The sequence below is a fragment of the Watersipora subatra genome, chromosome 5, assembly GCF_963576615.1.
Source record: "Watersipora subatra chromosome 5, tzWatSuba1.1, whole genome shotgun sequence".
Classification (NCBI taxonomy): domain Eukaryota; kingdom Metazoa; phylum Bryozoa; class Gymnolaemata; order Cheilostomatida; family Watersiporidae; genus Watersipora; species Watersipora subatra.
This window is the reverse complement of record NC_088712.1, coordinates 18,462,494-18,476,733: the sequence shown is the minus strand read 5'-3', so window position 1 is coordinate 18,476,733 and position 14,240 is coordinate 18,462,494. Positions and strand designations below refer to the sequence as shown.

General features: G+C 32.5%; 1 protein-coding gene across 1 annotated transcript; it reads right to left on the bottom strand.

Moving 5' to 3' along the window:
- Positions 1–8,898: 8,898 nt before the first annotated feature.
- Positions 8,899–12,599, bottom strand: LOC137397160 (angiopoietin-related protein 2-like). Its single transcript, XM_068083451.1, has 4 exons — positions 12,446–12,599; positions 11,616–11,752; positions 9,898–10,024; positions 8,899–9,032 (listed from the first exon to the last, which is right to left on the bottom strand). Exons 1-4 carry the CDS (start codon positions 12,597–12,599, stop codon positions 8,899–8,901), a joined length of 552 nt encoding a protein of 183 aa, XP_067939552.1.
- Between the last annotated feature and the right edge of the window lie 1,641 nt (positions 12,600–14,240).

The window sequence follows — 14,240 nt, the reverse complement described above, 5'->3', positions numbered from 1 at the left end:
GAGAAATATTCCAAAAATCATGAAAAGAAGCAAACTGTTGAACCTCGAATTTTGGAACTACTACTAATTTGTACCAAATGCCACTACACTTGGATACTAGCAAAAGACTATTTGAGACACATAGACACGCTGCTTCGCTTAGACTACTCAACTGGTAAATTGGATTTATTACCATTGTCAAAAATAAATGCAAACACACCTACAATAGCTCAAGAAGAGCCGACTTCCTACTTGTCCTACCTGTACCGACTAACATACTTGTTTGTGACACTCTTACAGCAGCTCATGAAGAGCAAACCCTTACTAACTGAATACTTTTAACCACCGACTTACTACTCAGTTGAGCATAGTGATGGTGATACCTTAACTCCATCTGCCTTTGACCCTGACAAACGTACTCACGGATACATACAAACCTGACAATATTTGTACCCCTTGCCAAGCTAACTATTGTCTAACTTCATTTTGGCACTTCGACAACAGTAATTTGAGCCTATACTTTTGATTTGTATATAATATTTTTCTTTGCTTTATTGAACAAAACAAAAATTATAGAGAGAGGAGTTTGTTATATCTAAACAGAAATACTTCTTATTTTTTATTATTGTGCTAGAAAGAATTGGAAACCTGAACAGTAAAGTAAGGTTTCATCTAGTTAGTAGCTATATATTTGTCTGTTTATTTATATATTTACTAAGATTACTGCGCATTATGTGATATCTTTTTCCAGAGTTCAAAGTCATCATATAAGAGCACCACAAGTGACGTGTCATCGACAACTTGGCATATAGACGCACAAAAATTTTGTGAGATTCATTAAAAACCCAGGCACCAAAACATCACATAAACGAGAAGGACATTATATGAGACAGAACGTACGCTTCACGTTTTCCTTCCCAACATCCACTTCAAAGCAGCGCTACTTCCGTACAGTCATCTTTTCAGTGACTCGTAAGAAATAACCTTTTCAAAGAGGGAAGGTGTAAGATATCATAATATCTCAAAGAAGAAGACCGCCGAAGTTGACCTAAATATGTCAGCTGTATAGGACAATCATTATCTCATTATAATACCATCACGGTAACATTCCAAGAACTACACTCATTTACACAAACTATGCAATGTTTACTGTTTTATTTATGCTGACAGTCATTGCTGACACTAATTACTATGAACAATGTCTAAAGCCAAATATCTCATCCTGTCTCTGCCTTCAATATTTATTCTTGATACATTTCATCATACTTAATGATATATTCTGCGGTGAACTTTGGTCGTGCCATCGGTGTCTAAAACATACAATGTATATTTTGTCTAAAGTTGTGCGCCACATATACCAAGTTGTGTTTGGCAATGTTTATACTTTGATGTCAATCATGCTGTCACAGTTTTTGTATATAAGAACGGTTTTTAGCTTTATATCAGCAGTTATTTTACAAGTGATGGTTATGTACATACTGTATCTGACTCAAATATAATATCTCGCTTAATGCTTAGAGTGAACGTCTTGTTTCACGCCAAACCCATAAGCGTGAGGACAGCACCCCCTCACAAATTCACTAACAAAGTAAACTATGACATAATGTGACAGATATCGTGGGAAAAAAGAAAAAAGGGAGACTTCGATTCCTTACACGTATGAACTTAGTATTTTGCTGAAATGAAACCATTTTCAATGAGAACAATTATGACATATCTGATTTACCCTTTCACTGCCAACCATGTACAAATTTGACTATCAGCCCAGTGCCAGCCATTTTACAAAAAATTGCTGATATTGCTTCATGATATGTGAACAGTATTTTTTCAATTTCAATCTAGAACATTTTTGTTACATAATTTACTTTGCCAACATTTTAACCAACATTGCCATGCAAAAATTTAACGGATCTATATTTTGTGCGACGATTGAGCTATGTGAAGCTACCATCAATGCGACGTTAAAACGATCCTCCACAATGTTCCTTACTTTTACAAAACAATTACTTTCACCTCTATTATAGACAGTGCTGCTAATTTAATTATCCATGTAATCACAAAAATCTGAATCTGAATTGGCTATAATGTCATCAACATAACTAACAACCTGTTTTTTGACTTGCGCGTGGTAATTTATGAACTCACACAAAAAATGTTCGTTTTTAAATTAAAAAATCTCAAACAAAAATTTTAAATTGCTTCGTTATTTTAGGGTAATTTTATAGAGAAATTTTCGAACAACACTGTCAATTTCATAACAGTCTTAAAGACCGTGGGTTAGGTTGTCAACAAATAATAAAATTAAGTTACCACGCAACTGCTGGGAAAGTCGCAAAAATGTGTCTATGGCAGTCGACCTTAGAAAAAGCATAAATGTGTTTACGGCAGCGAAAGGGTTCAGGCCTTCAATGTATAAAAAATTTCTAAACTAGCGATAATAACTAGTCATCTTTCTCTGTTGTTTCAACTTTACTGGTAAAATAAGTTAGATTTAAAACGCAAACTAAATACATTTTTTAGCCAACTCGCTTGCCCGAAACCAGGACTCAATCATGGGAATTTGTTAAACGGTACTGACCATTACTGTGGTGTGAATAGGTTTTTATTAATAACTGATTTAAGCTGTAAAACATGCCTAGCTTTTTGACTAAGCAGATTCATTAGCAGTTTTGGTGAATGTCGATGATTCGGTATGAGATATGGTCTAAGCATTGATTTTGACTAAATATAAAAACTGCAGTATTGTAGGTAGAGGAAGCAAAAATGCATATAAACACTAGCTTTTGTTTTTAACCTTTAAAATGACAATAAAAACACATGATTTGATTAATGTAAGCATTTATGGTATTCAATATCTTGGATAGATGCCAATTCATGGGTTATTCACAGAACATTTGTGTTTGATGCTTGCGCTGAGCTTCGAACTGCATAAGTGCCATTCAATTAAGAAAAGACAACTTTTATACAATATTGCTAATACTAGGTATTGTTGGCCCAGCATCAGTTTTTGCTGGCTTAACTGTCAACATCAATAAAAAATTTGCTAAGTATTCTTTTTAGCAATCATCAAGAAGTTAATTTTGACATTTTTTCATGACTAATCAAATAGTGTAAATTTTACACCGTTGAGATCAAGATCGATACCTTTTTTTTCTAAATTATGTGAGAAAAATTATTATTCAAACCTCTTTTTTAAACAGGTTGAACAGTTTAAAATTGATATAAACTAACTATAAAGTATATGGTGCAATAAATAATAAAAGTGTAGTAAAACTGTTATTGCAAACTTTGCTATTGCTCTCCGAATCCGTGTAAAATAAAAAAAGTAGGGACTACTATCAAAATATCTCAAAAAAATCAAATAATCTTAATATTGTTCAATCATGCTTTCTCATGATTGAATTAGTCAAACATAACTTAAAAACTCTAAAGAGCTTTCGGACAATGCTCAACAAGTGTATGCAATTGTTGAGTCAAGAGTGGTTAAGACTTTAAATAAGAAATGTTTTGCTCTGATGGAACTACCTTCACTAACTTTGGAAGATATCTTTTGAATTAATTACTGAAATACTAGAGCCAAATGCATATACAAAAAGCTAATAATGACCTGATGAAACAAACCTTAGTAAAGCACCAGCTGCAATGGTACAGCCAATAAAAAATTACATACTAATTAGCATGTTATAAAGGCAGTTTGGTTTTTTTGATCTTTAACTGTATTAACCAAGCAAAGGAAACAGAAGGTAATAGGACTCGTAAGACAGAAAAAGCGCTAGTAAAACTTTGAGTTTTGATCGTGTGAACAAAAGATGCAGCCATTTATTTGTGGAGAAACCAGATTTGAATTCCATGTCGAAGAGCTCAAACCAGAATTCAAAACTACATGAAAACTATTAGTGAAAGTCATGACAAAGTATATTCATGATTGTTATCATTCAAAAGCTTTAACATTAACCCTTTCACTGCCAAATGCGCATTTATGCGAATTTCTTAGCAACTGCGTAGTAACTTAATTTTATTATCTGTTAACCACATATACAATGATCTATAGGACTTTTATAGTATTGATGACGTATTCTGACAGTTCATCTATAAAATTAGCCTACAATAACAAAGCAGGTTAAAATTTTTGTTTGTGAGTTTCCAACGTAAAACGTACATTTTTTCTTTCAGACGTTCTAGCTACTTAGTGTTATTATAGCTTTTGTAAGTACCTCCTTAGTTAGAAAGAAAATAATTAGTTATGTTGTTGACATTATAGCCAATTCAGATTTAGATTTTTGTGATTACACAGACGATTAAAGTAGCATCACTGACTCTGATGGTGGTGAAAGTAATAATTTTGTAAGAGTAAGGAACATTAGGGAGGATCGTTTTAGCTTTGTAACAATCATAGCGTCACATAACTTCACATAGCTTTAGCAATGAACAAAGTATAGCTACACAACAATTTTTGCTTAGCACCATTTTTTAACAGGTTAGCAAACTAAAATGCACAACCAAAATTTTCTCGATAGAGTTTGACGATGAAAGAAATAATTTGTATACATATCATTAAGCAAAATCGGCAATTTTTTGGTAAAATGGCTTGCAGTAGGCCAATAGCTAAACTTATACATGGATGGCAGTGAAAGAGTTAGTTGATTCGCATAAACCAGCAATTTAGTTGCTTTAAAGTATACATTACTTTTAGAACATATTGGTTTGTATGTAAAACGGAGTTGATGTTGGGGTGATACTCAGGCTAGCAACTCAATGCAGAAACATGTTTGCTAGTAGCTAAAATTTAGTCAATAATTTTAGGCTCGAGATAAAGTGCTGAAAAACATACCCGATGTTCAAACTATCAAATTGTCTAAACTACTTTATAGCTGTAGTAGCGTAGTTAAAGAAATATGCCAGATGTGACCATAATTTTGGGGTTATTTGAATATTGGAGAAGAAGAAACTATAATATTGCAAACACGTTTAACATAACACAGATTATTAATTGTAGATAAAATGTCTTTGTCCAAGATGATCATCAACGACAAAATCATCGACTATGACAGTTGTATTAAGGCATATGATTAGTTTGCATTCAATTTTTAAAGCAAACATGAGTAAGCATCAACAAATCTCTATGTAATACTTACTCTCTAATTGCATGGAAACCTGACAATTAAGTTTTGGAAGTACAACTAAAAGGTTTAAGTAGATGTCTTGACTTTGTTTGTGAAATTGTGGGTTAAAAATTACAGAAAAATGTCCATTACATGTTTATTAGAATATGAACAGACTCAAATTTTCAACTTATCCGTATAAAAATCCAATTCAATGTGCAATGGATTATACAACACAAAAATGGCGCATTTGACGCCAATCACAAGTTTTATACTAACAATAGAATTAAAATAAATGAACCTATTTCAAATGTTGCAGATTAGACCCTTTGTTATGGATTCCTTCTAAGAGTTCCCGCAAAACGTTTATGGAAAAATTAACGCTTTCACACTAGATTAGTATAGTCACTTGATAATATTCAGACTTATATTCAGACTGCCTCTTAGAGTGCGTGTCAGCCAATGCACAAAGCGGTTTGCTGTGATGAGTGTAGCTTCAGCAACCTATTTTCTTTTAAATACTCCATTTTTTAACAAATAATAAAAAAGCTAGAAGTTTACTGTAAAATATTGATTGCTTTGTGTGGAATGTGACACTATTGGCCTCAGTGCAATGTGAATAACATTTTGCTATTTAAGCTGTCTTGTGTCACACTTTGACGTTTCTTAAATTATATGAGACAACTTAGTGGTTATATGGTGAGAAGTCAATTCACACTGTCAATGCTACAGCCAGTAGACTTTCAGCTATTGAAGCCCCATCAGTGCAGCTCATAGTTAGTCGGGGAAAACCCCATTACCAGTGTGATTTGCCTTCTTGCCATGAAACTGCTAAGCTGTTTTCAAAGACTTTAACAAAAGTCAATGTGTCACCAAGACTGCTCAAATAACAAAAGGTTATGAGTACTGCAAATAGTGTCACACACAACATACATAGTTCTGCATTCATCAGGTAATAATTTAACCTTTTAAATGCCATCCATGTAAATATTTAGCTTTCGGCCCACTGCCACCTATTTTACCAAAAATTGTCTATTTTGCTTCATAATATGTACATTTATACAGTTTTTTTTCAACCTCAAACTCTATCTAGAACTTTTTTGTTACATATTTTATTTGGCCAACAGGTTAATAAACAGCCCTATTAAAAGTTTTGTGTATTTACACTCTGCGCATTGCTAAAGCAATGTGAAGCTACAATCGCTACAAAGCTACAACGGTCATCTACAATGTTCTTTATTCTTACAAAACTATCACTTTCACCACCATCAGAGTCAGTGTTGCTACTTTAATTATCTGTGTGATCAATAAAATCTAAAACTGAAATGGCTATAATGTCATCAACATGAGTAACTTCTTGTTCAAGGAGGTACTTTCAAAAGCCATAATAACACTTAATAGTTCGAATGCCTAAAATAAAAAATAGTTTTTTTAAAGTTGGAAATTCTCAAACAAAACTTGTAATTTGCTTTGTGAATTCAAGCTTATTTTATACAGAAATTCCGCACAACACTTTAAATACTATAAAGATCCAAAATATTGTCGGTTATGTTGTCAAGGATTAATAATTTGATTTGTCTCTTGAACTCCAGGCGCTTTATCACTGAGCTATACAATGCGTATTGATCAATTTCGGTATCATATACTGTACAGCGTAATCACACGCTAAATGATGTATTAACTTAGCATCGTGCCCACACATTACGATGCCCTTTTTGTAAAACATTTTTTTGCATAACTCTAGTAAACACAATGCTTTTTCATTAATTTTGAGCAAAATCTTTCTGCCTTGCGATATCGACAATAATTTCATCGATTTGTGTACAGATGACATATGGTATTAAATAATATACGTTGCTCACCATCGCGAGTTCAGTGTTATCCGTTGTAGTAAAACAGATTTGCAAACAAACAAATGATAAAATTTTAGTTAAAAGTTAAAGTTTACTAAAATAAATACCAAAACTTCCTTGAAGTATGTGTTTAGTGAGTTAAATTCATTTGAGTTAGTTTCAGCATTTATGTTACACGTCCGTCTCAATGGTAAAACTCTCAAACACTCATTACCTCAAAATGCTCTTAAGTCAATGTAGGTACCTATAAAGTTACTAAGGTAAGCATATTGTTTTGTTACTATTTTTCAATGATGATGACTTTGAGGATTTTTCCCAAAGAGGTGTTTGCATTAGATAATTACAAGGAGTTTCTATACCATGCTAATTACATCCATAATAGCCTGTGAAATTTTCGCATGCCAAAACCGGCATGCAACAATTGGAATATCAGTTTTTGCAGGCCAAAACTGAAACAAACTAAAATTATATAATTACAAACCAAATAATTTTTTATACTAACCATAGTAAAACAGACTATATTTTGCGATTGCTAATTATCTTTCATTTAAATTTAAACACCTTTACATTTTTATTTTCCTAGCTAATTTATTCAAATGAAACACTTCTTTCAAGTTATGAAGTTTGGAAGTTACAGTGGTTTGATAAATTTGGAAAACCTATACAGTTGTTTTTGTTTTTTCCTAATTTATTTAAACTACACACAACACTTTTCTCATGGTATGCAGGTTGAAAGTTAGAATGGAAAATGTTTTTATGTGTAAAATACAAATAAATTTTCTGTCAAAGACCTTTTTATTAGCCGGGCAAAACCGGGTAGTACAACTAGTATGTACATGTATTTTATATATGCAGATATGTATGTATATATATGTTTGTGTATATATGTATATATATTTATGTATAAGAATAAGAATAAGAAAATTAACTATTATCTATGCAACACAAAATATCTGAATCGGTATCTGAATCGGATTATTTTTTAATAAGAATCAGTATACCAAATCGGCATATGAATCGGCTGGTGAAATTAGAATAGGGGCATCTCTAAAAATTATGTAATGTAATAATAAATCAATTGAAAAACGAGCTCATTTCCATCTGACTTAATCATTGCAAAAATTGGATAGTTGAAATTATAAACCGTCTGCAAATGTTTTGTGACGATCCAGAATTATTATATTTTAATTTTAGTATAATACTGTATTTGTATGACTTTGTGTGCTTACTAATTAAACTTTTAAGTATACTTGTGTCATTCAGTCTGATTTTATAAATATGCATGTTTGTGGATGTTTGTTAAACTCAATATGTAGCAGTTGTGAACATTTTAGCTAAATGTATGAGAATAAAAACAGTCTCTGTCTCATTCCTACTGTCAGCAATTTATTGATCACTTATTATTACTTATGGCAAATTATCACATTAAATTTTTAAAATTTTTATTTTAAAATGTTTTATTAAAGTTAATGAAAAAACTCTACAACTACTAAAAATGCTATAGCTAGCGATAAAACATGCAGAAAGACATAATTTTAATATGAACAACAAAATAAGAAATGGCATCAGTCCTAGTAATTGATCACATAGCCACAAAAGTTGATTATTTGCTTTTAAAAGAGTTATTTGTTATAATAGCTAATTGCACAATCAATCGAGTAATCAATGACCAAAGAAGTGACTACATAGGGAACCAAAGCAGTTTTGTCTCAGTCTTTTGCAGTAATCATTGAAATCGTAATTATCATTTCTTCAGCAACAAATACTTTAGTATTACCATCTTCTACATGTATTTATTTGAAATTTAGAACTGTGTCTCTCATGCTTTTTGTAATATATTTAGCAAAGTCCTTTTGTCTCTAGACAAAAGCTGCTCTCGGCAGCGGCTATAATTTCATTACTTAAAGTATTGGTTATTCAAAGGAAGGGTTTCTGCTGTACTATACAGAATGTCAGCACGCCATCTAATCTCTAGTAACTCTCATCACAGATTCAGTGAACTGGTTCGGGTTGCAACTCCACATTATCCCTCCAAAGCCATTATCATCATAGACTCTATTCAGTATTACAAAAAGGCAGGAATTGTACCACCAGCCACCTACAATTCAGTCACAATGAAATACTCTGAAATATGATACATGTATAGCTTAAAATGGTTCAAAATGAAGTTTATTATTGGAGTAAGATAAATATTCGATATGTTTACCTCCAAGTTCCTTTTTACAGAATTAAACTTCTGGTCTATGCCGACATTTCAGTATCATCTATGATACTCAAAAAATTATTACTGTATTTTTACTGTCTAAGGTCATACTCTAAATACACATAAAGAATTGTACACCTAAAACTGAAAAGGAGAAAAGTCAACATCGGTTTCTATTGACTTTGTTGAAAAGTTGCAGAAATTTGCAAAAGTTTGCACATGATAAAGATTCATGGCTAAACAAAGAATACACAAATGTCAAATATTTGTGAGTCTAGCTAGTAGTGATATGATTGATAGTGATATGTCAAAGAAAGCTTGCTGAAGAGACCACAAATGCTGTCAGGAGTAGATCTGTGCTGAAAAATTAATGCTGCAAAGATTATTCTGGCTCAAAGCTTTGTTCAGCAGTTTTTATACAGCAAAAACTTTGTTAGTCAGCTTCTGGGCTTTAGCTGATTGACCAATATTTGATTTTTGAGATGATAAACTAATCTTGAACACAGAAGAATAGTTTAGTAGAACAGATTTATCCATGTACAGCCTTCAATAGAATAGAGTTGAGCATCGGCTAACTGTTTCTTCAATACATTTCCGTGGAGTTTAAGTACAAACTTTTTATTAAGTTTTTTCTAAAAATAAGCAAAAAAGTTGTTGGCGAACTATGGAAATATATTTCTTTGGAGCAATTACCAAATTCCACTTGACAGTAAAAAAAAAGTCTACGAAGAAGTGACAAGACTAGCTAAAACTAACCGACCTTTATATTCTTGAGCGCAGTTGTCTACATTATTGTCATGATCACGATCAGGAGTGCTGAACTTCATCCCATTATGGTAGTCTAGACAAAAGGCACCTAAACTTCCATGATAGCCATCATTACTAATCTGTTAGTGAAGAGATGCATAGGTTGTATAATTATAAACAATACAATTAATGTATTACAACTCTCTGTTTCTCTATTAAGTTATAGAGACAACCCAACGAACTCTTTTAGGTTAACATTATTATTTACCTGTTTATAAAGAAAAATGCAAGTTTTTTCCGGAAATAAATTAAATGACACATTGAAAGTTTTTGCTTCTCTTTCCATGCCTGTATTCCCTGGTTGTAAGTTGGCAGTGCAAATTTTTGGCAACTAGTTATGAACACTTGGGGCCGTTAGAAGTTTGGAACGCGGTGTAAGCCACCAACGGGGTTCGGGGCACTGCCTCAAAGCTCTGGACCTTTTAAGCATCAACAACCCTCAAAGTATGCGTAAATGCGATCGATTGTAAGCCTCAAAATGTACATAAATAAATTGTGTATTGCTCATGGTAGGCAAAACTTTTTCTTCGTTCAACGAACAATATACGAGTCATGCCACTACAGATTTCTGTAAGGGACGTTGACAGAACAAAAGCTATTACTTATTTATCACAATAGCTCTTGTTCTGTCAATGTATCCATGGCAGAAATCTTGTACAACTGATTTTGTATCTATTTCAACATCTTTGTACATTTGTAATATTAAAAGATTATTTAGACGAGCCTGCTCCATAGGGCTTTTCATCAATGTTTTGATTCGCTTCAATGCAGAAAAGGATCTCTCACTCATTGCAGTAGTGGCAGGCAAAACCAACACTAGATTAGTCAGCCTCTTCACTTCATCGCTAGTAGCACTAGAGCGCTAGTAATTAATAGCTATAAATTTCAAGTGAATCTTAGACTGCAGTTCTTAGAGTAATCGGGCGCCAAAAATCACTAAAAAGTTGGGGCGGCTCAGCTGCCCAGCCACCCCAGGGAATACAGGTAAGTCTCCTTCAAGTTTTAAAGATAAACTCAAACCGGTTTTAGTTGACCAACACATTCAAGATATACAATATGTGTAGTATTTAGATTATTAAAATGATTTTAGATGCTTTATAATTTTTGTATGTCTAGCAGATAACAAGTTACCAAATGCTTTAATCTACTTTTTATATTTTGTGTCTAAACTTATTATAAAAATCATAAAATCAGCTAAAGTTTTTGAGTTTATAATAGAAGTGTTTTTGATATTATGCATTATTAACTCCAAATAGCAAGGAAATTCTGCGCAAATCACAATTGGCCCAACATTTAACGTTTAGCTTTACAGAGGTTCCTTACTTACAAACCTATCAACCTTTTTATAGCAGCAGTCATACTTGTAAATAACCTTCCAAAAACATTTGTTCAGTGGTAGCAATAAATGAGTGTAATATGAAACCTACAAGAGAAGACTTTAATGCAATAACTACTTTCATGAATAACTTTTGAAGCCAATATGTTAGTGCAGCTTCTAGCAGAATGAAATAATGCACTCATATGAGAAATAATGAGGCAATGAGTTTGAAGATGTCTGATTATTAAGATATGCATCGGCTAGTTCCATGTTCTTCTGTAACATTCATCTTGCTTAAAGTCGCTGCTGAAACTCTACACAAATTATATTACCTAGAACAGTGGCATACTTACTTTTAGCCTGTAACCATCTGATGAGTCATTTATATAAAAACTCTGCCAGATTCCTGACTCTGTAGCTCCGTTAGCAGCTTTGAGAATAATGGAAAGTTTTGTGTTTGTCCTGGTCAAGGCATGAATTTTTTCTAAACCTGCAAAAAAATTATTCACGAATAATTTAAAAATATATTACAAAACAAGAGGGGAAGTTTTTGCTATAATTGAACCCCTCTGTTATCAATTATAAGCTCATTTGGAATTTAAACAAGTCGGCAATCTAATGACAGCGTCACTGATACATTGTTGTATACAAGAAATTTTAGATAGTTGGTAATATAATAAATATCTAAATTATAAAGCAATGCTAAAACATCTTCAACTGGTTGTGACTGGCTTAGCAAGTAAATAAAGTAACAATTAGGCAATTGAAAATTACCGAAAATATTTAGCTTTCATATAGTTGCAACGTAATAAATTTTTAATATACACTTTGTTTATATTTCTGACAATTTATATATAGTTTAGACACAGGTGCTGTATCGTGGCCGCTGATTTAAACAAGTTTATGAGCATTTTTGTACACCAGTTCAGACATTTTTTTCTCGCAAAATGAGATTCAATAAACCAATTTTGTCTGATATTCATCACAAAAGTTTCCACAGAAATGCTATAACATATAATTAAAAATAATTCACAATTAAAAATATTTAAACCAATACAACAATGATGAAATGTTATTATGTAGGATTATAAAATATATAGCCATAGTTACCCTGCCTAACAGAGCTTTTGGTGTAAATTGAAAGGCATTGTAAGCTTTGATCTAGATTGCTCTAACAACTTACCCAACCAATATTCTCCATCTATATCACCAAATCCGGTTTGGTAATCTGTCCAATTTCTCAAAAAGTCAACATATCCATTGAATCTTTTCTGCAATACGGTCCAGCCATGGCCATCAATAAATTCGCACCAGACAGGAAAGTGTTCACTAGCCATATTAGGGTTGATTTGATAAACTCCAGAAAGTCTGTTTCCTTGGTCATACAGCTCTTGGCAATCTGAATTGCAAAACAAAACTAATAGGCTGGTTTTTCGGCTTAATTACAATCAAGCCATATAACTATTTTCACCAAAAACTTTAAGATTTAATGTTACGTAAACACTAGATAAAAACTTTGGGTGGGCTTTTCCAAATTTTTTAGCATTTCTTTGATGATATCATATATTTGTAGGCTTAGTTAATTAACAATTATTTTTGATGTAAATACCAAAATTATAAAGAGAACTGAAAAGTCTACCATAGAGTCAAAAGCCTACCAAGTCTACATGACCCCGAAATGTGACTCATTTATTAAATGCTCAAATGCAAATAAAACCCTCAACTTGATAAATTTTGTAATCGATTACTCAATTGTGTTATCTGTTTATCTCAAACATATACAGTAAATAAATAAGACACTTTTTTTAAATTTTTTGCATTGCAAAAATGCAACATTCTATTTCAGTAGATGATTTTTAGATTATTTAGATTTACGTCCTATATATATATATATTTCTCAAAGTATGTCGATGTTCCGTCTATAGATCTTAAAACCTTTTAAAAAATATTGCGTGTCAAAGTAGATTCAATCTCGGACTCTGTTGTTTACCAGTCTGACACCTTGCCCACTAGACTACAGAAATCGAGTTGCTACCTTGCCAATATAAGTCACTATATGAGAGCAAATACCTAACTGCTTTGCGTATGACACGGGTCATAGCTTAACGTCATGAGAAGCTGTTCGCTCACCTTATTAAACCGGCTAATAGCGAACAACTCTCACTTCTTCTCATCGTTTATAATACAAAACACTTTTCTCATGATATGTAGCTTGATAGTTAAAATGGCAAATGTTGTTATATGTTAAATACAAATCAATTTTCTGTCCAAAGACTCTTCTATTACACGGGCAACACATGGTGGCACAGCTAGTTGTACAAATTTGTACAATGCATTAATTGTTTTCCAATTGAGAGATCGTGTCTACTCAGGTTTGATTGTATTTTGTTTGACGTGAAATCATACAATGTCATGATTTACCTTTTGGTGTTGGCACCTCACTAGTCACAGATTGTTCAGTTGTAAGCTGTTTGGTCAAAGGATGTTGACTTGCTGATGGTATTGAAGTTGCTTCCTCTGCTGCTTGAGTTTGCTTAAACGAAAGATGGTTGGTCACATTTTGCAATAGCTGACGAGCCGCATTGATTTTTTGTTGTAAATGAAGCAGTTCTTGACTTTTAGCATTCTGTCCAATGACATGTTGGTCTGAAATTAAAATTAAAGAAAACAGAAGTAAGACCAATCTCAATATGAAAGTCATTGTGTGACGCTTGGTGTAGAATTAAAGACTCAGTACTGATCACTGTTTTTATATTTTCTACTTGTTAGGCCTTGCCCACTTTTTCTTAGACTAAGTACCAACTTATCTTTATTACCTTTGCCTTTAAAGTTCAGTATTTATTTATAAACCAAGGCTATGTTTAAGTGAGATTAGCAGGACTACTGTAATTCAAAGAAAAAACCCACATTTCTAAACCTTCTTAATAAACATAAAATCATTGTGTAAAATTGCCTGCATTATTTAATATACATAATTG